Source organism: Diabrotica virgifera, chromosome 2, assembly GCF_917563875.1.
Source record: "Diabrotica virgifera virgifera chromosome 2, PGI_DIABVI_V3a".
NCBI lineage: Eukaryota > Metazoa > Arthropoda > Insecta > Coleoptera > Chrysomelidae > Diabrotica > Diabrotica virgifera.
This window is the reverse complement of record NC_065444.1, coordinates 281781541-281807213: the sequence shown is the minus strand read 5'-3', so window position 1 is coordinate 281807213 and position 25673 is coordinate 281781541. Positions and strand designations below refer to the sequence as shown.

The window sequence follows — 25673 nt, the reverse complement described above, 5'->3', positions numbered from 1 at the left end:
ATTATTATCAGAAATTATTAGCAAAAATTAAAGAGGCCCTAAGAAAATAAAAATAATTGAACCTCAGGAGAAGATGGAAAAGCACCTTCTTCTTCATGCACCATGTCCTTTCAGAACGTTGGCTACCTTCCTAGCTATCTTAATTTTATTCATTGTCACCATAAATAGTATCAACACCATACCAATCTCGCAAGTTTTTACCAATGAGGTTCTTCTTCGTCCTGCTTCGGACTGCGTTTGCCTGCTATTTTACCTTGAAGAATATTTTGTAGCAACCTATATTTGGGACCTCTGATTACATTTCCGAAATACTCCAGCTTCCTTTTCTTGATGCGTTTTATAATCTCAGTAGTCCTGCAAGACGTTCTAGTATTGTGAAGTGCCGAATCGTCTCCACCCAAGAAACTTTTAAAATTCTTCTATAGTACCATATTTTGAAAGCCTCAAGGCGATTCAGATCAATTTTGTTCACAGTCCAGGACTGGACACCATAAAGTAAAACCGAGAACACGTAACAGCGAAGTAGGCGGATCCTCAATGCTAATATTAGGTCTCTGCTACATAATACCTTGGACATCCTTCTATATGCCGCTCTGGCCTGCTCTATCCTAGATCTAAATTTGCCGTGACTCTCTGCGTTACAATTTAATTGATATCCAAGGTAAACAATTTGATCAACTTGCTCAAGTTTGATATTATTTACATATTTAGACGGCTTTATATTCTGTTGTTTACTTATTATAAGATTATTTTGTACTATATTAAGAGTATTTTAGTTTCCGTATGTTCAGATCCAGTCCTGCTTCCTTACAACTCTCAACGGCATTATCAAGTAATGTTTGCAGATCTTCTTGAACAGAAGTTAGGAGCAATGTGTGATCCGCATATTGCAAAAGTATCACAAGTAGTAAAAATTAAACTACTCTTCAATATTTGCCTTCACAACTCCAAAATTCAATAGACTGGAAAAACGCTACTATGATACGCTACTGTGATTACATTAAGTAAGAAACATAGCAAATTTAGAGAATAATTCTCTAAATTCATTCTTCCGTTATTTTAACTATTATTCGCGTAACAGCTTATAATAAATATGGACGAGGGGACTAATTGATCTATAAATATTATATAGATATATGATAGATCAATTAGCTCCCTCGTCCATATTTATTATAAGCTGTTACGCGAATAATAGTTCAAATAATGGAAAGAAAATTAGAGACATATCAAACAAGAGACCAGCCAAGATTCCGAAAAAGCTACAGAACTAATGACCATCTACAAAGTATAAAAACCCTAGAGAAAGGATTGGAATACAATAGACCACTAGTGCTAATATTTAGCTATTTTCACAAAGCCGTTATTAGCTATTTTTAGCTGTTTTAGGTGGATGTGAGAGGTGGCATTCGGATTTTTGCGGATAAAGTTAGGTGATAACTTCTTTTATAATAAATGACTTATGCTCCTTCTCAAAGATGCCCGGAACATTAATAAAAAAAAAAAAAATAAAATATTTAAAAATTTTAAAAAAATTCGTTTTTTTTTCTACTTTCTTTGCTTATAACTTTAAAACGATTCATTTTGGAACAAAGTCGTATAGAAATAAAACAAAGATAATTAAATTTTCTATCAGATACAATCAGTTAAAAATGTCTTAATTTACCACCCTTGCTGCAAAAAAGCAATAAATATAAAATAAGGGGGCAATACAAGCCTGTCCTTATTCAATGTTTTTCCATCATTTAGGTTACACTTGGAACCTTCCTAATTCGCTTAAAAAATTTTTGTAATGTGCTAAAACCGTCCACAAAATTTCAATAAAATTGACTTACTAGATTTTGCATAATAATGTTGCAATCTAAACTTTTTTTAAAAAATTAAATTTTTTTAAAATCTTGCACAACAAAAACTAGAACATACAAAGATTTGTCAATTTTTTTACATATAAAGAAGCACTCCACCTATCTAATGCACTTTACAGAATTGAAATCGGATTATTTAAACAGCCTCAGCAATGTTTTAAAGTTATAAACAACTTTTTGGCTTATAAACAAATTAGTGCTGTGTCCAGAAGGGGGTGCTACGGGCTCCTTTATTTAGATGGACTTACCCAAGTACCAGTAGGGACCTGTAGAGCACGAATTTTTTGGGTAACAGTTGATCCGGATGTCGATAAGATTGTTATAAACAAAGAACTTGAGGAATTACATAACATCGATTTTTTGCAAAATAAATCATTTTTTTGTATTTCTTGGGTGATTCTAAGCAAAAAATGTTCTTCAAGTTTTTTCGTAGGATGCATAGTTTTCGAGATAAACGCGGTGGAACATTCAAAAAATCGAAAAATTGCAATTTTTGAACGAGAATAACTTTTGATTAAAAAATAAAATAGCAATTCTGCTGACAGCATTTGAAAGTTTAAGTCAAATTATACCGGTTTTAATTATTTGCATTGCTAAAAATTAATTTTTTTATTATTAAACATAGCTATTTGTTTATAAGAGAAAAAATTGTTTATAATTTTAAAACATTGCTGAGGCCCCTTAAATAATCCGATTTTAATTTTGTAAAGTGTAGTAGATAGGTAGAGCACCTCTTTATATGTAAAAAAATTAGCCAACTTCTAAATTGTCTACTTTTTTGCTTCAGAAAGATTTTAAATAATTTGAACTTTTTTAAAAACATTTACATTGCAAATTTATTATGCAAAATCTATTAGGTCGATTTTAATGAAATTTGGTAGACCATTTAAGTAAGTTATAACAATTTTCTAAGCGAATTACTAAGGTTCTAAGTGCCACCAAAGTGGTTAAGAAACATTGAATAACAACAGGCGTATTTTGCCCCCTTATTTTGTATTTATTGCTATATTGCAGAAAAGGTAATACCTTAAGACATTTTTGACCAGTCGTATATCATACAAAATTCAATTATATTTATTTTATTTTTCTACGACTTTGTTCCAAAACGAATCGTTTTAAAGTTATAAGCAAAGAAAGCAGAAAAACATCGATGTTTTTCGAAATTTTTAAATATTTTAATTTTTTTATTAATGTTCCGGGCATATTTGAGAAGGAGCATAAGTGAATTATTATTACTGAAGGTGTCACCTAACTTTATCTGCAAAAATCCGAATGCCACCTCTCACATCCAAAAATACACGATTTTTTACGGTACACGACAATTAGACCGAAATCATTAGACCGAAAGCAGTAGACCGAACTCATTAGACCGAAAAGCACTTTACCGAAACCTCACTAGACCGAACAGCATTAGACCGAAATGATAAATAAATTTAAAATGTATGCAGTAAATTATGCTAAGATTTTGTATATATGTCTTTTTGTTTACTGTATTTTTTTGTATTATTTTATATAGACTGTGTAAATTGTTACTCTGTACAGTCTGATATGAAATACTTTTCATCCGTTAAACAAATTAGTGAAGGTAAAAATGAATTAAGGGTAGAGTGACGTTAACACCATTTTACCTGTTTATAATAACCATCCAAATAACATTTAGTTGTAATTACATTAGTCTTATCTCTTTTACTGCGACAAGTAAAAAGAACTGCTTTTCGGTCTAGTGAGGTTTCGGTAAAGTGCTTTTCGGTCTAATGATTTCGGTCTCTTTACAGTAAATCTTTTTTACAGATTAGTCCTGGTCTAATGTCGGAACTTACCGTCAACAACCATTGTTAAATTAAATACGTAATAGTAATCGCATAAAAATAGATCGGGTGTTGGACAAGGCGACCTAATGTCACCTAAACAATGTCACAAGGGAATGAAAATACATGGAGAATATCACAGCTTACTTTCAACCAATTATATAGTCATAAGCTGATAATATAGGAATACCAATAGAGATGGTACAGGAATTCGTTTTGACCACAGAAAATGTAGGTTTAAGTAAAGAACCCAACCAGAACATCAGTATTGTTGAGCAAGAAATAGAACTCGTAGATAAATATAAATACCTAGGATATAAAATAATGATTGGCAGGGATAACCAGATTCATGAACTAAAGAGAAGAATCGGACTTGGTTGGGCAGCATATGGAAAACTCAGAGAAACTCACTTTTACAATTGAGCTGCCTACTTGCCTGAAAGAAAAAAATAAATCACGTTTTACCGCTAATATATTGTCGAAAATTTACAATTCCAGAAAAATTTAGGCACTAGTGTAGAGCTTTTCCTTCGTTAAATACGGAACGAAACCGCAAGAAGAAAGAAATTGTGTAACTGGCTCATAGATGGCACAAGTAAAAAACATTTTTCTCTTTTAAACAACTGTAGCAAAATCTTAGAAGACGTTTTAGATTTCCTCCTTGATTTGATTTAGATTTTAGATTTAGATGTTGACTAGAACTGGGCATGATGACAAGGAGGTTGTCAACTAATTTTTTCGTCAAAAGTGGTCTCCGATCTAAGAAATTTTGGGAATCACTGTACTAGTGCATGAGAAACCGATTTTTTTCCCACTAAATACCAACAGTTTAGTAAATTTTTGTTTTTGTTTTTAATATTTATGTTTACTTATACTTTAGTGAATAAAGTAAAATTTTTTAAATTTGTATATCAAAAACGGACCTGTCTTTAAATACTCCCACGTTGAATGTTCCAAAATACCCTAACCCCAATTTTAAAATACTCTAAAAGATTACTTCCACTGATAAGATCTTCCTGTAAAATTATTCAGTTGATCAAATGGATATATATATATATATATATATATCGGGTGTTCTACAGCATTCGCCGTTTCCCGCATCCTATTCGCCATGCTTTTCGGTCACGAATATCTTCCTCGTTGAGTTGTCTACTGTTCATTGCTTTCTCTACATCTTGTATCCATGTTCTCTTCGGTCTGCCTCTTTTTCTTCTCTCGGGTGGTACATACTGGATCATTTTCTTGGGCCATCTTGTTGGTCCCATTCTCTGGACATGCCCGTACCATATTAATCTTTTTTGTTCTATTCTGTCTATAATATCCTTTTCTACTTCCATTCTTTCTTTTATTTCTTCGTTTGGGATATGCTGCAGTTTAGATATTCTGCAGCTTCTTCTAAGCGCGTCCATTTCTAAAGCTTGAAGTCTTTTATTTTGTCGGTCTTTTACTTCCCACACTTCCGAGTTGTACAGGACAATTCCTTCCACGATAGTTTGGTAGATTTTTTTCTTTGTCTGATTCTGCAGTCCTGTACTCCACCAAATGCCATTTAGCTGTTTTATAGCTTTTCTTCCTTGGCTTATTCGATATTCTATATCTTGATCGCATGTGGAGTTTTTGTCAAAAATTGAACCTAGATATTTAAATTCATCACATCCTTTTATGTATTCCCCTTCTAATTCTAAGTCTTCAGTATCACCTCCGACTACAAGGTATTCAGTTTTCTCCATGCTCATTTCCAAACCCCATTTTTGGTACTCCTCTTTCAATTTTCTAATCATGTAACTGGCGTCATCTTTATCAGCAGCAATCACAACTTGGTCGTCAGCAAATAGCAACGTATACAAATAAGAATCTCCTACTGGTATCCCCATTGTTTGGCATTTCCTAGTCCAATATTTTAACACATGTGTAAGGTAAATTTTAAATAAAGTGGGCGACAGACAGCATCCCTGCAAAAGGCCTTTCGAAGTTTCAAAGGTATTTGAAAGTTTCGTTCCAATTTTAATTGCTGTTGTTGCATTAGCATAGAGATCTTTTATTGTTTGGATGTATTTTCTATTTAAAGTGGTTTGTTGTAATACCTCAAACATTTTTTCTCTGGGAACGGTATCGTATGCTTTTTTTAAGTCTACAAATACCATGTGAGTTACTAGATTTCTAGCAGAACGTTTTTCTAGTAATTGCCTTATGCAGAAAATGTTATCTGTGCATGATCTACCTGCCCTAAATCCACTTTGTTCTTCGGAATCTTGCCACTCCTTTTCTATCCGTTTCTTTATTATTCGTCCGTACAGTCTTCCAACTGAGCTGGTCACACTAATGCCTCTGTAATTATTACAATTTTTTCTACCACCCTTTTTGTATATAGGGGTAGTTATGGAGTTTTTCCACTCAGAGGGCACGCCACTATTGCCTGAAAGGCATCCGTTGAATATTTCAACTAAAATTTCTTTTGCCTGTGTCGTGCTGTGCTTAATGAGTTCAATTGGAATACCTCCGGGACCAGGAGCTTTATTGTTTTTCATTTCTCTTAACGTTTGTTCTAGTTCTCGAATAGTTATATCTTCTAGTTGTTCCAGGTTGTTTGGGGCGATGATGGTTTGCCTTACATATTCCTGTCTATTCTCTTGCAATAGGTTTCTAAAGTATGTTTCCCACTCGTTTACACTTATAAGGGATATCTGGCATCTTTCTTGTACGTTTTGTCTTGTATTTGATATTGTTCTCCAAGCTTCTCTGCTTTTTGTTCCTCCCATAAGAGTGTCTATTTCTTCACATTTCTTCAGCCACATATTTTCTTTGGTTTTAATCACTTCTTTTTTTGTTTCCATTCTTATTCTTGCGTAGGTTTTTCGGTCTTCTGAGCAATTGGTACTGAGCCATTTTTGATATGCTTCTTTTTTTTCCCTCGTCTTTTGTTGGAAATAATTGTTGTGATCAAATGGAAATAACCCAAATAGTCTAAGAGCTAGTGAACCCTCCGACTAACGGTCGTCCTGTAAGGCTAGAAATTTGTCTAGTGATAATTCATAGCACACCAAGGCTAAAAACCATGACCTGGCAGGCCTCAGCGGTGCACGTGTATCTACCAGGTGAATCGAAAAGTGCAAATTTAGGGGGTAAAATAAACTTTCTCCTGTAAGGTTTAAATTTAAGTATGTGTTTGAGTAAGTCATTTAGAAGAAATGTGTACAATGACAGGCGATTCTCAAGAGCATAAGACCTTGCCAGGTGAGGGGAAAGATTAGGGGTTTTTCCTAAAATTATTCTTTTTGCATCGAACAAATTTTTTTTTTAGGTTTTTTGAATCATTCCAAACAGAAAAGGTCCTTAGTGAATTTTCTCTTAAGTTAATAGTTTTTATTATATAAGCGATTGGAAATTTTGAAAATTGCGAAATCGGCCATTTTTAACCCTAAATCGGACATTTATCTAAAAATTTCAATATTAGCAAGGTACGTAGATATTCCTTAAACATTGATTGATAAAATCCCGAAGAGTTTTTTGCAATAAAATATCGAAAACCCCTTTGTTTTTCTAATTGCTAATCAAGCGGGCCCTACACTGTAGTATAAGTGAGGACGTTTGAGTTTGCATAAATTCATTATCTCGAGAATGGGCAAATTTCAAGAGAAATCCTCAGACAGGTCGATTTTTATTTTTGAATTAGGACTTTTTGGTATATATGTATATATATATATATATATATATATATATATATATATATATATATATATATATATATATTAATGTGATATTCAAAGATCGGTGTGCTCAAAGCACTTGATTAGATAATTAACTAATTAATTAAATTTAATTTTAATGATGCACTTATGATTTAATCACACTATTTAATGCTCTAATCTCAGGGTTTTATATTCTCGTGCTTCAATATCTCCTTTGCTTTACATATGATAAATAAGGTCAAAGATTAACGGAATAAAACACATATATGGTACAAAAGCATCTATTGAAATAAATTCACCCTCAAAATATCCTCTAAAAATAATATCTCCTATTCTGATTATTGAAATAACCCTACCACTATCTAAAGTACTTATTGAAATTTGCGTTATGAATAATTCTACAAAAAAAAAATAAAACTGTCTCTCGGATGATGAGTTGTCCAAATTCTTGTCTCTGGTCGCCAACAATTTACTCTTAGCAGCCCCCTATGTAGTCAGCAATCTCGCAACAAATTATTGCAAGCCTATTGTCATTAATGACCCCCTACAGATGCACGTATCTTTCAAAAAACAATGCTAGCCTTTTCTCCTCTCGATAAACTGAATCTATTTCTCGTTCCGGCATGCAACGGTGACTCTTGGAATATAAGTAGAACAATATAACTTACAATGCTTTACGTGATGAGCTTCCGTCAGGACACTTATTTCAACAAACTCACAACTATTCACTTATCTGCCTTACTACTTCAGGAGACTCTTAGAGATCACCACTAGTCGACTTAACGATCATTTAACAACTGACTCTTCTTCCACCCTCTAACATTTCGCTAAACTCCCATTCTTCATACCTAGCCCCTCCTTTTTCCTTCTTCACCAATCCGAGTTCCTCAATTTTATCCCCATCTACCTTTCAGATAACAAACACCAATTTTCCCTACCATTAGAAATTTCCTAAAACTAATTACATGCCAATCGGTTTTTTTTTCCTTTCTTAATATCTAAACAAAGATTACATTCATTTAAATTTCTAAATACAATTGTTCCCTCGCCGCAAAAGTCCATTTGGGAAACCCGGTCTCATTGTCCAAACACATAACCACTTTCTTATCATACTAACTGTACAAAGAAAATACTTAATCCCTATTTAAATTTTGTTTACCTACGGCCATCCAAAGATAATTGACTTTCATTTCTTCGAAATGAATTTTGGTATATTTTTATTATATGTTTTAACTTTTCTAAAATATTAAGATCGAAACCATATTAATTCAAATTTTACATATCTTAACAATATATATATATATATATATATATATATATATATATATATATATATATATATATATATAATACTAGTGACGTCATATATCTGGGCGTGATGACGTAATCGATGCTTTTTTTAAATAAGAGTAGGGGTTGTGTGATAGCTCATTTGAAAGGTTATTTAATTCTCTATTCAGTAATATAAACATTAACATAATTATTTATACAGGGTGTACAAAAAAATTTTTTTTCTTCTATTTATTGTCAAATTTAATCAAAGTTAATTTAATAAAAAAAATTTTTTGTACACCCTGTATAAATAATTATATTAATGTTTATATTAGTGAATAGAGAATTAAATAACCTTTCAAATGAGCTATCACACAACCCCTACTCTCATTTAAAAAATCATCGATTACGTCATCAAGCTCAGATGGATGACGTCACTAGTATTATATATATGCCAAAAAGTCCTAATGTAAAAAAAAATCGACCTGTCTGAGGATTGCTCTTGAAATTTGCCCATTCTCGAGATAATGAATTTATGCCAACTCAAACGTCCTCATACTACAGTGTCGCGTCCGCTTGATTAGCAATTAAAAACAAAGGGGTTTCCGATATTGTATTGCAAAAAACTCTTTGGGATTTCATCAATCCATGTTTAAAGAATATCTACCTACCTTGGCAACATTGAAATCTTTAGATAAATGTCCGATTTAGGGTTAAAAATGGTCGATTTCGCAATTTTCAAAATTTTTAATCGCTTATACGACAAAAACTATTAACTTAAGAGAAATATCACTAAAGACCTTTTCTGTTTGGAATGATTCAAAAAACTTAAAAATTTGTTCGATGCAAAAAAAATAAATTTAGGAAAAACCCCTAATCTTTCCCCTCGCCTGGCAAGGTCTTATGCTCTTCAGAATCGCCTGTCATTGTACACATTTCTTCTAAATGACTTACTCAAACACATACTTAAATTTAAACCTTACAGGAGACAGTTTATTTTACCCCCTAAATTTTCACTTTTCGATTCACCTGGTAGATACACGTGCACCGCTGAGGCCTGCCAGGTCATGGTTTTTAGCCTTGGTGTGCTATGAATTATCACTAGAAAAATTTCTAGCCTTACAGGACGACCGTTAGTCGAAGGGTTCACTAGCTCTTAGACTAAAATATTTTTGACTACATCTTGAACGGTTTAAAATTGTGTTACCTTAACTTATTTATTCATTATAAAAATGTTTGGTAAAAATAAAACTTATGACTTGGTATTCAACATTTCTATTATAGTAAGATATACGTGGGGGCTAAAAGCGAAAGCTACAATCTCCACTCCAGAAAATTTTACAGGAGAGTAAAAAGAAATCTTGAAGTGACGAAACCAAGCGATTCTTTCTCTTTTGTCACTTCTCCTTACTGAGCATCGTGATTTCCTCCAATACTCTCAATAAATTTGCTTCATTGTTATTTTCAGCTTTTCTAAGAGTTTCGGAGAATTAGTGGTCTGCTGGATTTAGAATGACATCCCTTGATGTTTTCCTGTCAAAAAAGTTATTCAGATTCCATATTCGTATTTGTTGAAATTCCAGATTCGGTAACCAACCTATTCCTGATAACAATAACAATGAGGGCAATTAATAATAGCGTATCTTGCAAAACAAAGCATTTGCCGACATACGTTCATGTAGCAAACTGTCATAATGTTTTTTTTTTATACAGAATCACTTCCTTTATCAGAATGAAGTTTGTTGTACTTTTTTACTAACATATATAAATATCTTCTTAAAGAATACTGGCTTTACAATTTGGGGTGTTTTCGCCGCATTCACTATAGCTTACGAATCTTCTATGATATTGCGCTTCCATTTCCCATTATTGAACCTAAATCTTAGATAAATCGGCTTCAATATCAGCCTTCGATCTCTTTTAAGAGACGGCCTACTGATCTTATACGGTCTGATCTCTCAAGAAATACCATCTTTAACCTAGGTCTTACTCTTCTCTTACCACATGACCTGCCCATCTTATCCGGTTATCTTTTATATGTAATGTTTTCAGTACAATACAGAATCACCAATTCAGCATTAAGGTGCCTTCTCCACTCTCACTTCAATTCATCTCTTTGAGGGCCAAATATTATTCTGAGAATCTCCCGTTCACATAACAGCAGCTTATTTATTTCTCGCTGATGTAGAGTCCATGTTTTACTTCCATAGGTAATAACTGCGCGAATAATAATTGACATAAAACAAAACTAAGTTTTTAATCTAATAGCACATAAAACAACATCCAAAAATGTTATTCTACATCCTACCAGACTGAAAACAATGGGAACCTTCTCTGGTAACACCTCCGAGGCTTCTACAATTTGCAAGCCATAACGGATGCTGAAACTAAGTGTCAAATATCAAACATTCATTATTCATATCCGATATTTAACAGTATATTTTTATCACCCCGTATATCACACGAACCAGTTTGTTATCATATTTAAACATGTGCGGGATGTTTCATTTGTTTAATTGTTGCAATTTATAAACAATATTTTGGCAATGGACATAATTTAGCTTATTTATTTATTTATTTATCAACGGGCAATCACCCAATTAAAATACAGTGTAAACATTAATCACAAGAGATTTATAACCTAACCTAAAGTAAATTTAAAAATTTTAATCATACAAACTAGGAACATTAAATAAATAACAAACATTAACAAAAAATGTACAAAACACAAGGATATCAAGTTATCACATACAGTTTTTAAGCTGAGCTTTAAATTCATTTGGAAAACTATAACAATCTAAACCTTCCGAATATTGGTTAGCAAACCTAAGTGTTCTGGACATGAAGGAGTTGTGTCCGTAGTTAGTGCGATGGGGTCTAATGTAAAAAGGTTGATTTAGCCTCGTTTGTCTACTGGGAACATGGAGGCTAATTTTCTCCAATAGTTGAGGACCAAAATTATTGGAGTGTAGTATATTATAAAACATTGTGAGATCCTTATGCATGCGTCGGATTTGGAGAGAGGTTATGTTGAGAGACTTTTCTATATTAGAATAGTTAATTTCATCAACCCTCTGGTTTTGTTTAAATGCAACAAATCTTAAGAACTTGTGCTGAACTCTCTCAATAGCTAGAATATGGATGTTATAGTGTGGAGCCAAACACATGAACAGTAATCTAGATGAGGTCTCACACGTGAACAATACAATACTTTTATGGATGGGATATTTAGAAAGTCTTTTGCACAACGTTTGATAAACCCTAAAAGTTGAAGTGATTTTGAGACAATAGATGAGATATGGGAAATGTAGGATAAGCTGGAATCGAGCACAACACCTAGATCTTTTATCCGAGATACAGAGTCTAAAGGACAATCCTTAGTAGTATAGATATGATTTGTAGGAGTTCTATTTCGACCAAAAACCATTAAGCTGACTAATTAAACTTGTCGTGTGGGCCATGACCAATTCATGTTGCCAACAAGAAATAACACATTTTAGAACCATTCTCAAGAATTACTTCAACCAGGCCAGAGGTGCCTTTAACTTCATTCACTAAATTCAATATGTAGCATCAAATAGAGTCTTCAACTAAATCGCGTACAAGTCACAATCAGTACTCGACGTTCTCCCGGGGTGACTACCCTAGTGTCGGTGTTCTAAATAAATTCTATAATTGCTATTGGTGTTTCCATTATCTGAAGAGCCTACTCCACTGAGCCTCGAGTATTTGACACTAAGGAAGATGAGGGAATTTTACAATTTATAATTCACGTCCCATCTACTCAGCGCGGTAAAGTTCCAACGAGAATGGTTTCCTTCGTACTTCAATCGGAGTAAACATGTAAATCAAAAATGAATAACCAGCATATGTGCCTGATGAGAGACTAATAAGTTTCGAAACCGGTAAAGGTGCTTGCGGCACTCTCTGATTGAGATGGAATAATGATGCGGCTGTAGTTTCGTGTTGCAACGAAATTGAAAATGGCTATTCATTTTTGAATAATTGACATATACAGTCTTAATTTGGATTTTGTTTTTAGCAGACTACGTTTTAATAATCATGATAGGGAGTATAATACTCTATTCATCGCAGCTATCTTTGCTGAGAAATCTTTTTCAATGTGGTTGTCATCTGTGATTACCGCTGCCAGATATTTAAAATCTTTTACTACTTCAAAGTTATCGTCATTAATAGTTGTTGTTATGTTCTGCCTAACTCTGGCTAATACTCTATTCATCGCAGCTATCCTTGCTGAGAAATCTTTTTCAATGTGGTTATCATCTGTGATTACCGCTGCCAGATATTTAAAATCTTTTACTACTTCAAAGTTATCGTCATTAATAGTTGTTGTTATGTTCTGCCTAACTCTGGCTCTTGGCTACCTGTTTCTTCTTCAAGTTCTAAAAACACCTCTCTCGCGTCTCTTGAGCAATACTCATTCTTCAAGGCTCTTGAATAATGAGCGACTGCATCTAGAGCTTCAGCAAAGTCAAACAATAATTTTGATCCAAGCTTCGCAAATCCCCTGTTAGCTCAGATGATATTTTACTTATTGCATAATCTAAGGGCTAATTGAATAGCAACGGTGATCAGGGGTCTCCTTGTTTAAGCCCTGATGTTATACTAAATTCCATTATGCAAGTATGTATTATTCAAATGAACTTAAAACCGATTTGACCTCTGTAACTCAGAAACAATTGATTTATGAGTCTTGAGCAATGAGAACTTTTGATTAGCATGATCAAAGCCACCTCTCTACAAAGTTTAACCTGATTTAACTGAAACAACTTTTACATAAGAAAAGTACCGCCGCTCGGCTTCTTTTATTCTTCTTCTTCTTCAGCCTGTTTGCATCCACGCCTGAACAAAGGCCTCCCCTTGAGTTCTCCATTCTTCTCTGTTTTGTGCTATTTGGTGCCAGTTTATCCCCATTTTTTGCTTTGATGTCGTCTAGCCATCGTTTTCGTGGTCTTCCGCTACTACGTCCTTTATTATTGTACACATTATCAACAATACGAGTCTACATAAACATAGTCGTATTGTAACCTTAATCATCTAAACAATATTCAAAAATTTTTGATTACAATAAATTTAAATTCTCTCGTGGGCTCTACATTATACAAAAAATCTTTAATACCTTTCAAACTCCGTAAGTTGTAAGTAAATAATGAGAAAATTTAAATGAGGAAGGAGGTTGCAAATAGTAAATATTATAAATGTGCCTCTTGCCAAAGCGTTAAAAAGTTTTTGTGCTCACCACGAGGAAGTTCTGAGACTTAATAATTTACGGCTTCTTAAAGTAGAATTTTCCAAGAAACAAAGTAAATTCTCTATCGACTTTAAAGTGTATTATTAATTATGATTTTGAACAAAGCAGATGAGAGAAAAAATAGAGAGAGCGATACTAAAATATAATAGGATTGCTTATGAATGTAGGTTTTGTTATTGGTTTTTAGCGACATTTTAAACAGGAAAACTTTTTTTTATTGCAGTTGAAGTAAACCTTTCGATTGTTGTAAGCAGATGCCGTGACGGCACCAGTAACGTGTTATTTTGTTGTAATTGGGTACTAGCAGTCGGATTTGTTTTAGTTCATTCAGAGGAAGTCATATATAAACTCTCTGACGATACCTTAGGAGCTTGAAACCGATTACGGAGTTTATGGCACTCTCTGAATGCATTGAAATATAAGACGTGTCTAGTTTTCGTTTTACAATAAAAATATTATTTTTGTCTGTTAGTTTACTCCTAACAGGGTATGTGAGACCAAGTTTTCGTTGGAATTTTTGCCATGCTGAACAGGCAGGAAGTGAGATGCAATTCATATATCTCCCCTAGGCTTCTTTGTCTCAGCATTCGTATGGATTGCAAATTATAGAAACCTCGAAGGCTTTACCAGAAGCTTAGTCCCAATAAAAGTTTTATTTTAGTATTATTTTTAATGTTGTTGAAGTAAACTTTTCGATTAATGATGATTGATGCACAATCTGATTCAAGAACAAATACCTTTCCCACAAAATAATGCTTCTCTTTTATATTTGTCTCGTCGAAATTCTAAGATTAAACAAATCATCTGGGAGTTTTTAAAAAGGACTAAAAGGAAAATTTAACTTGCACTGAATGAGTCCGGTTGAATGTGTTTAGCAATAATTATTGTTTGTTTTATGTTTATACTTTTGTAATATTGTCTCCCTGTGAAATTTTATTAAGTAAATTTTACAGGGAGGTAATAAGAATAAAATTGTATAAAAATTTATATTGAAAAAATTAAAAAATAAATAATAATAAAAAAAATATGTATATAAAAAATTTAAAAAAAAAAACAAGAAAAAAGAAAACAAAAAAAAATAACAAAAAATATTAAAAAACAAAAAATAAATAAATAAATAAAAAAGTATAATAAATTATAAAATAAAAAAGAGAAAGAGATTAAAAACACAAAGAAGGTCTAAACCTCCGCGGTGTCGAACCGGGTTGAAGCCTTAGCGCTGTGTTAAAAAAACTTATATATTTATTAGTATTAAGTATTAGTATTTAGTTTTTTTTTGTAAATTAATTTAAGTTGGTTAGGGCCATGAATAAAGGGTATACCTGCCGGTCAATTTAATGTTTCCACCCCCCTTTTTGTTTTTTTTTTTGCTTTTTATTGATTTCAGTATCTACCTATGTATGTATGTGCGTGCATAAGTATATGTGCGCATATGTACGTAATCTTATTATATTTGGAATATTGTAGCAAACAGTAATTTAGTATCTATCGTGGCTGAATGGATCAAGTAATCAAAAGCCAATAAGGAAAGAAAAAAAAAAAAACTTTTCGATTGTAACCTTTTTTGTTTATTAAATTTTGTCTTATTTTTATAGGCAACGATACCGGAGTTACAGTGGTAGCGGTAAAAACCCTAAAAGAAAACGCAAACGAAAAAGAAAAGTCCGATCTACTGTCAGAACTTCAAGTGATGAAGATGCTCGAACCTCATTCTAACGTAGTTAGATTACTGGGTTGTTGCACAGATAAAGAACCCATATTTCTGATAATGGAGTACATCAGCAAAGGAAAATTGCAAAGTTTTTTGAGGAATTCTAGAGCGGAGAGGTATTATAATAACATGCATGGCCAAAGTCGATCTCTCACCTCGAGAGATTTAACATCTTTTGTGTACCAAGTTGCCAAAGGGATGGAATTTCTTTCAACAAATGGGGTAAGTTGCTATATTAAACCAATCTTTTGTAATGTTATTAATCGTATTATTAGTGTCGACCACATTTTCAATAGGGTCATTTACAAAGTAGATATTTTGAATTTTTTGGCAGATATCATCTGATTACTTATATCGTCTTGAGAATCAGCAAGTATAATATCTTTTTTTATACAGGGTGTTTCATTGGGAAAGTAACATATGTTGACTGTAGAAAGAGGACACTTAGGCGGTCTCAAAAACACCATATTTAATGGGTCTTTCTTCATTAATAACAAAGATACTGGGTGTTTTATCTATTTTGCCATTTTCTTATTTGGTTCATAGCTTTTTATCCACACTGTATATTTATTTTCTATTTGCACGCAAATATTCTTTAAGGTGTACAATCAATTAATTTATTTATAATTGTAAAAAATCCAGGTCCGGATTAAAAAATATTGGAAAAATATTCCGATCCAAAAACAACACCCTGTACATTAAATTTTTTTAAAACGGATTTTGCATTTGAAAAGAGTATGAAAAACTAAACTTAGTGGTAGACGTTGAATTTTCGGCAAAATGATTTTTCTGGTAAAATTTTGAACTTGAATTCGGAAATTATGTGAATTGCGAGAGCTTGAAGTAGAAAAATATTGAAATACGACAAAAGTTGTTAACCACACTGTATATTTATTTTATATTTAACACGCGAATATTCTTTAAGGTGTCCAATCAATTAATTTATTTACAGTTATAAAAAATCCAGGGCCGGATTAAAAAATATTTGAAAAATGTTCCGACCCAAAAAAAACACCATGTATATTATTTTTTTTTTAAATTGGATTTTGTCTTTGAAAAGAGGATGAAAAACTAAATTTAGTGGTACCTTTGAATTTTCGTCAAAATTATTTTTCTGGTAAAATTTTGAATTTGAAATCTGAAATTATGTGAATTGCCATAGCCACCTTTACTTAACAAGCCATGAAGTTGAAACTTGGCAACATCTATTGGTAGACCGATTAATTCTGACAGTTCTCATTTGTTTTTAAATAATTTTCACTTTATTTACAGAGAAACTGAAATATTTTACAATATTTCGTGCTCCAAATTATAAAGAACATTAAAAGGTATGTTATTAAGATGATTTTAGTTCAATATAATATATTTTTATATAAACTTGCGTGCATATAGAAATCCGTCCACTTAAAAATTTTGTCATTTTTAATGTCTCATATTTCCTAAACCTGTTGGCAGATTTAAGTGATTTTTATAATATGTTATAGCCTAATTCTCTAACAATACCGCTGTAATAATATTGTTGCTAAATAGTTAAATTTTTATGGTGTACCGGGCATTTAAAAAATACTGAAATTAAAACCCAACTATAGACTCCGGTTTTCTTAATATTCTGTTTTTTGGATTAATTCGCCTGTTTAACAACTAGATTTGTTCTTTATCAATTCAGGGTGTTTCTAAATAAGTGCGACAAACTTTAAGGGGAAAGGAACAAAATGAAAAATTTTGACGCCTGTATTTTAAAGGTAATCATTTTTTTCGAATTCTGAGAAAACTAATAAGTATTTTTGAAAAATTTAAACGCAGAATAAAAGATTACTTTATTACCGAGGGCCAAAAATCCCTTAGAATAAATAAAAAGTTTTTTTTAATGACATATTTGAAACTAAAAATCACACTAAATTTTCTTAGTTTTTCACCACTGTAACTTATTAAAATAAACATAGAAGTTTTCAGGGACTTTGGGTCCTTGGTCCTAACGTAATATTTCACTATGCATTTAAATTTTTGAAAAATACTTATTAGTTTTCTTAGGATTCGAAAAAAATGAATCCCGTTTATATTCCTGTTATTGGTTTTTTTTTGTATAATAAACGTTACTTACAAGGAATTACTTTTAATATTATTTTGTACAAACTTCCAATTAATAATATTTTCTTGTTCGACTCAAAAAATACTATAAATTTTACCAGAATTTGTACTTTAAAATCGTAGTTTCGAAACCGGTAGTCCGAAAGTCAGACTACGGACGTCATCAATTGCGACGTTGCCTTTTTCTCTTCATGGCTTGTAAAGTAAAGGTGGCTATGGAATTGCGAAGTTCGAAGTAAATGTAAAATTAAAATATGACTTAATTTTAATTAATACCATTATTTAATCTAAATTGGTAAAATAAGAAGATTTTGACACATGACAATAATTTTAGATGGCGGTAATTTTAAATAAGTAGGTACTTTAGTTTTGAATAGTTATAATCTTGCACATTTTCTCTGTTTTGTTTTAAATTTTAGATACCTTGTTGATTAAAGTTGTCGTATTTTTTATTGACTCTTTATTACTTATTCATTATTTTTAAAGATGAATATTTGTCACATATAATAAAAAACACTGAAATGTTAACATTTTACCAATTTAGATTAAATAATGGTGTTAATTAAAATTAAGTCGCAGTTTAATTTTTTTCTACTTCGAGCTCTCGCAATTCACATAATTTCAGAATTCAAATTCGAAATTCTACCAGAAAAATCATTTTGCCGAAAATTCAAAGTATACCACTAAATTTAGTTTTTCATCCACATTTCAAATGCAAAATCAATTTTTAAAAAATTTAATGTACAGGGTGTTTTTTTGGGTCCGAACTTTTATCCAATATTTTTTAATCCGGACCTGGATTTTTTATAATTGTAAATAAATTAATTGATTGGACACCTTAAAGAATATTCGCGTGTTAAACATAAAATAAATATACGGTGTGGATAACAAGTTGTAAGTTGTATTTCAATTTTTTTCTACTTAGAGCTCTCGCAATTCACATAATTTCAGAATTCAAATTCAAAATATTACCAGAAAAATCATTTTGCCGAAAATTCAAACTATACCACTAAATTTAGTTTTTCATCCTCTTTTCAAATGCAAAATCCATTTAAAAAAAATTTAATGTACAAGGTGTTGTTTTTGGGTCGGAAAATTTTTCCAATATTTTTTAATCCGGACCTGGATTTTTTACAATTGTAAATAAATTAAGTTATTGTACACCTTAAAAAATATTTGCGTGCCAAATATAAAATGAATATACAGTGTGGTTAAAAAGTTACGAACCAAATAAGAAAATGGCAAAAGAGATAAAACACCCAGTATCTTTGTTATTAATGAAGTAAGACCCATTAAGTATGGTATTTTTGAGATCACCTTAGTGTCCTCTTTTTACAGTTAACGTATGTTACTTTCCCAATGAAACACCCTGTATATAATTTGTATAATTGGCAGGCCAGCGTGGTAGAGAAACAAGCAACACATTAACATAATAATGGGCGATCTTAATGCCAAGGTCGGTCAAGGTAAGGTAGGAGAATATGTAGGAAACTATGGACTTGGAAACAGAAACGACAGAGGAGATCGATTGATTCAATTTTGCCAGAGCGAAGACTTCGTAATAACAAACACCCTTTTCAAATTACCTCCTCGGCGATTATATACATGGACATCTCCACAACATACCAAAGAAAAAATAGTGAGAAATCAAATAGACTACATTCTGATAGCAAGGAGGTATTTTAATGCTGTTAAATGTACTAAGACGTACCCAGGAGCTGATATAGGCTCAGATCATAACCCGGTAGTTAATAGAGGCGAGACCAAAAAAGATTAGCAGACCACACAGAAAGACGCTAGATTTAGATAAACTTAGAAACAAAAATATACGACAAGAAACAGGAGAAGAAATAAATGAAAACCTCAGTTCAGTGCAACAACAAATTAACGATACAGATAACGTTAACCAAAAATTAAAGTACATAAATACAGCTATACAAACAACAGGAAAGAAACATCTGACAAAAACGACAACAGAGAACAAGGGGTGGATGACACAGGACATACTAGACTTGATGGAACAAAGAAGAAAGATGAAGAACTACCTAGACAAATACAAAGAAATAAACAAACACATAAAAAAGAGAATAAAAGAAGCCAAAGAGGCGTGGATTAAAGAACAGTGTGAAGAAGTGGAAACCTATGAGAAAAAGTACGATGCGTTCAATATGCACAAAAAAGTAAAAGAGATAACAGGAAGCATAAGGAAATGCCAAATAGGTAAACTTAAAGACAAAGATGGAAATCTTACTGTAGATCTAGAGAATAAAATAAAAAGATGGACAGAATACCTGAATGAATTATTTGAAGACGATAGAAACAACTTAACTCAGATAATCAATGCAACTGGGCCAGAAATATTGAAAGAAGAAGTAGAATACGCAATAAGAAACGCTAAAAATGGAAAAGCAAACGGACCTGATGAAATCCCTACAGAACTGCTGAAGCTTTTGAATGATAAATCCGTAACCATAATATTGCATATATTCAATACAATATACAGTACTGGTATAATACCGCAAGAATGGTTGCTGTCTACGTTTGTCACCATAGCGAAGAAAACTAAGGCAATGCAATGTTCAGATCATCGAACAATCTCCTTGATGAGTCACCTGCTTAAAATATTTCTTAGAATCATCCACAATCGAATCTATCAAAAACTAGACATCGATATTAACGATACACAGATGGGATTCAGAAAAGGATTAGGTACAAGGGATGCTCTCTTTGCCTTGAATGTTCTAACACAGAGATGCCTAGATGTTAACCAAGAGGTACACGCCTGCTTTATAGACTTTGAAAAGGCCTTTGACAAAGTACGCCACAGTAAACTCAAAGAAATCCTGGAGAGTAAGAACATTGACACCAGAGACATACAAATAATATTAAATGTGTACTGGAATCAGCGAGCTAATATAAAAATAGAAGACCAAACATCGGACGAAATAGAAATACGTAGAGGGGTACGACAGGGTTGTATATTGTCACCGCTCTTGTTTAATATCTACAGCGAACAAATATGCCAAGAAGCTCTCTCATATGCAAACGAAGGGATAATAGTCAATGGAGAAGTTATCAATAACATTCGATATGCTGACGATACTGTGATAATGGCAAGAACAGCGCAAGATCTACAACATCTAGTTGAAAGTATGAATGAGATATGTAATAACTACGGCATAAGGATGAACGTCAAAAAAACCAAATATATGACCTTCAGTAAGAATCCAATAAATGACACTAGTATCACAATAAACGGTACCCAACTTGAAAAAGTAAACGAATACAAATACTTGGGAACCCTTATCAATGAAACAGGTGACCAAAATCACGAGATAAAAAGACGTATTGAAATTGCCAGGTCTACTTTTATAAAAATGAAAAAAAAAAGAGTGTGTGTACTTGTGTATGCACGTAAGAAGTTATACTTCTTTGTCGTCATAAAAAACAGTTTTTTTATATACCTCATACAAAATCGATAATATTTGATATAAGATGGTTATATTTTAGGTTTTAGATCATGCAGAACATTCTATAACTTTTCTTTCGTAAAATTAATAACAAAAGTTATCATAATTGAAATAACAGAAAATAATGTTGATGATATATGCCGAGAAAAATTTTTAATTTCTTTTTCAATTAGAAGGATGTAATTGCATATTAGAATATAGTTCTAATTCCAATTAACTGTTCATAATAACAATGTTCAATATTGTAAAAATAAAGCTACTTTTCTCTTGAGTGAAATTCATATTTTTTGACATACCCTGTGTAACACCCATAAAAATTTACTATCTGATGGTTGAATCAGAGATTCTAGATATTGCAGAACCTTTTATGTAGAACAACTATTTTTCGTAAAATGAATAATAAAAAAGTTTTCCATATTATGGTTCCAACTTACAGGGACATACTGTATATTATGACAAAAATGTTTTTAAATCTGTAGGCAAGTCAAAAGTGTAAACTCAACCTTAATTTAACAAGAGTTATAGTCGGTTCGCTAAACTCAGACACAACTGGCTAGTATTTTTAGTAGATATTTTTTTTTGTTTTTGGCCAATTTTGCGAAAACTGGCAAAATTACTAACTATTTAGTAATTATTTTCTTGCCAATTTTACAAAATTGGCAAAATTACTTACTAAATTCACTAGCCATTTGTAGTAACACTGGTGGTACTCATTATTTTCTTTTAAAATATCATACAATATATTATTTACAAAAGTATATACAAATCCCGTATAATATCCCTACTTTATAGCATTTTCAATATCTTCCGTAAGTCCAAACGGTGAGTTTAATTTTTTTTTCAAGGCGTCCAACTTTCTTTGAAGCGAAGCTGAATTGTTCAAATATAAAAAAACTCTCCTGCAGTGTTGTCCGTATGAGATGATATGCCAGTCTCTAATGCATCATTGTCCTCTATGTTTACTTTTTGATTTATCTGTATAGCCTACAAAAAAATTAATCCAATTTAAATTTTAGATCACAACTACACCTGATATGAATAACATTGTAACTCCACTTATAATGTTTTTCAACTATTTCTTGAATGATATCTATAAAGGACAACTTTCATTTTGATCTAAAAGCTTTTATCCTATCTTATGTACCTAAATATAAAGTTTTTTAATAAAATAACCTCATTGTAAATGCAAATTTTGAATCACTCGGTGGAAAAAACTTTGTAACCAATGTTACAATACTATAAATTTCTATTATTGATGAATATTTTTATAAACACATTGTAACATCTATATAATTTACGAGTGAACTAACTTCCACTGTTATATCTGATGTTCACAGTGGATTACATGTTCAATTACAACAGCGGAAACCCCTTCCTGCATCAAAGGCATTAGTTTTATTATTAGATACGTCTGCTAAGGAAAAATTTCCAAAGAAGAAAAATCTTGGAAAGGAGAGACAAAGAGATCCAAGTGTTTCCAAAATTAATATTTTGAAGAAACTGAGGAACTCTGACCAAGAATACACTAGAAAAACTGTAAAATTAACGTAAATGAGAGAATTGGGACCTCGATGTAACGATAAATGTAACATTAAATGTAAATCGAAATTATATAAAAAAAGAATGACTCAATTCATTTAATAATTTTTGGGCAATAGCTGATCATTATAAACAGAGTGATTTATGTAGAGTTTGTAGAGCATACTTATGCAGATATAGTCCGTCCGCTATAACTTTTCTCATACGGTATGAATCTTTTTCAATCAAACTAAATCAAAACATAAATTGAAACGAACGTCGATGTGTATATACATTTTGTATACTGTATACTATATACTACACACATCGGCATACGTTCCACTTCCTGTTTTGACTTAATTTGATTGAAAATGAATCGTACCGCATGGGAAAAGTTGCAGCGGACGGACTATTCTCAAACAATAGAGAAAAGTTAAATGAGTCCACGTAAAACTGGTAAATATGAATATAATTTGCAGTTAGCAGAACACTGACACCAAGTTCATAAGAAACGTTTTTGGATACTTTACCAGATAATATGTGGTTAACTACGATATTCAAAAAAAGTGGCATTGCAGCTCGACTTAAATCAGAACCATTAATGCTAACAACAATGTGATACATGAAAGCGAAAAGCTGAGGAAAAGTTATAAAATATGGATTAAGCAAATTGTAGCTGGAGCATCACATGAGCTAATGGTTTATTGCATATAAGGAGACAGTCTGCAGTTCTGCTGCAAGAAGTTGCAGCTAAATAGAACATGTTCATGCAATTTTTCTGCAATTGTTATATATAACACATATTATAATTTTCTCAATAATCCAACCTTTTTAATCTAATATCTGATAACTCTACTTAAAAAATCACATTTAATTTATAAAAACAACATAACCTAAAATTTATGGTTAGGTCAAAGTGTCTGTCTATTTCATGTCAGCTTATGCAATTACTTGTACCCTGTAATCATTTTATTGCAGAAATCTAGTTGCAAGTTGCAACTGATTGCAGAAGTTCTTGCTGCAAGAACTTGTGCTATAAATTTCGCAATTACTTGCAATGTGTAAAGTGGCTATGTTCAAATGTAGGAACCAAATTTTATCAACTTATTTCTAAAACACTTACCAGTAATCATTGACAGTAATAACTGGATTCTCCGATTCTTTAGTTTTGAATAAGTGAGATCGTAAATCGTTCCGGGTTGATTGATGTTATCCACAGTTCTCCACACTCTACCTCTTCGAGCGAATAGGTTTTTATCAGTAATTTTGCGATTGAAAATCGCACTCACACAGTTTGGGCTTCCACAATGACATGCAACAATCATGTTAATAAGTCCAAAAATATAATATGAAAACTATTTAAAAAGGCAGTTAAAAAACCACTCTATATTTATCAATCAACGACATAACCAAACCGTTCACGTCCAAACCACAGCTATGCTACAGCAGCCATATGCCATATTGGATAATTTTTGACATGTCATTTGAACATCCAATCAGAACAAAGTTATAATGCGCATGCGCCCGGTCGCTAGGTTTTCCCATTTAAAAATTCACTCTCTATCGCCGCGCCGGTAAAGAAGTATAACTTCAAAAATTATTTTGTAATCGTGATATTAGTATTCATCTACGAACTAGAATGTTAAAATGCTATGTATTCAGTACTTTGCTCTACGGTGTTGAGTCATGGACTCTTAAACAGAGGAATATTAAAAATCTTGAAAGCTTTGAGATGTGGTGCTACCGCCGTATACTAAGAATAAGTTGGGTGGATAAAATTACAAATGAAGAAGTAATACGCAGAATAAATAACGAGCCAGAAGTTCTACTGAATATAAAAAAGAGAAAACTTGAATACTTAGGCCACCTGATGAGGAGACAAAAGTACACATTCCTACAAAATATAATGCAAGGAAAAATCCAAGGACAAAGAAATCCAGGCCGTAGAAGAATGTCCTGGATGAGAAATTTGAGAGAGTGGTTTGGCTGTACCACTAACGAATTGTTCAAAACAGCAGTAAATAAAATTAGAATCGCCCTAATGATATCCAATCTCCGATAGGAGAGGCACTCAAAGAAGAAGAAGTGGTAGAGAAAGGCCACGAACCCCCGTAAAATGAAAAACGAATCAAATGCAAGGCCCTCAGTCTCCGGCAGTCCCTTGAAACCGGTACCTTTACAATCGACAATGACCAAGCATATGGTTTATGGCAACATATTATAACACCAGAACATTGATGAAAGACTTGTGGAACTTGAAAACGAGCTAAAGCATATTATAAAATGGAATATACCAGTGGCGGCTGGTCCTAAGGGACCACCGAGCCATGGCACTGGCTCTGAAAAATATACTTACAGGAAAACAGATTGAACAATAAAAATAATATTATTTTTACTATGCTTTTTTTAATATCAATGCATTATCTACATACATTATTTATCATTATGTAATTTAATATCCACGAAAAAACAAATAATTCCTGTGAGTTACTCTGCCCGAGCACCATTCCGTATGGCTCGAGATTTGACTTCAAAAGCATAGGAAAAGGTAGACGCGGTCAGCTTACAACGGACGCCCGCGCCGGGGCTTATGAGATTCCGAGCCAGACAAACTTTGGCTCGAGTGTGTTTTAGAATGTGACTTTTCTAGTGTTAGAATGTGTGTTACAATGGTTTTTGCTTATCTATTATAACTTTTTAGCGTTGATTTGAAATTTCTTCTAGCTCTTCAAATTTTGAAGGCTGTGCAAAGATTTTAAATAAATATATATTCAAAAAATTGCCGGATTTGTGGATGTGATAAAAAAATGCATTTTTCTGTTTCGAGTGTGTTTTGTTTGGGAGCGATTCTACATGGGCAAGACATGGTATCATTGATTTAGTGCATATTTACGATAAAATAAATATTATGCCTTGCCTTATTTTCATAATTTTTTATCCATGCGATCATCTAATTATACATAAATATCAATTTTCAAGATAC

The 25673-nt window shown here is 32.3% G+C and overlaps 1 protein-coding gene and 1 long non-coding RNA gene across 2 annotated transcripts in view; one reads left to right on the top strand and one right to left on the bottom strand.

Annotated features, from left to right (window-relative positions):
• The window catches only part of LOC126879894 (tyrosine kinase receptor Cad96Ca), a 153815-nt gene that overhangs the window by 71603 nt on the left and 56539 nt on the right, over nucleotides 1–25673 (top strand). The window contains exon 6 of the mRNA XM_050643238.1: nucleotides 15499–15836. Within this exon, the coding sequence (XP_050499195.1) occupies nucleotides 15499–15836 (338 nt within the window). The remainder of the gene's footprint in view (nucleotides 1–15498; nucleotides 15837–25673) is intronic.
• Nucleotides 21187–23907, bottom strand: LOC126879906 (uncharacterized). The gene is made up of 2 exons (XR_007696327.1): nucleotides 23814–23907; nucleotides 21187–22156 (listed from the first exon to the last, which is right to left on the bottom strand). It is a non-coding gene; the product is annotated as an uncharacterized LOC126879906 (long non-coding RNA).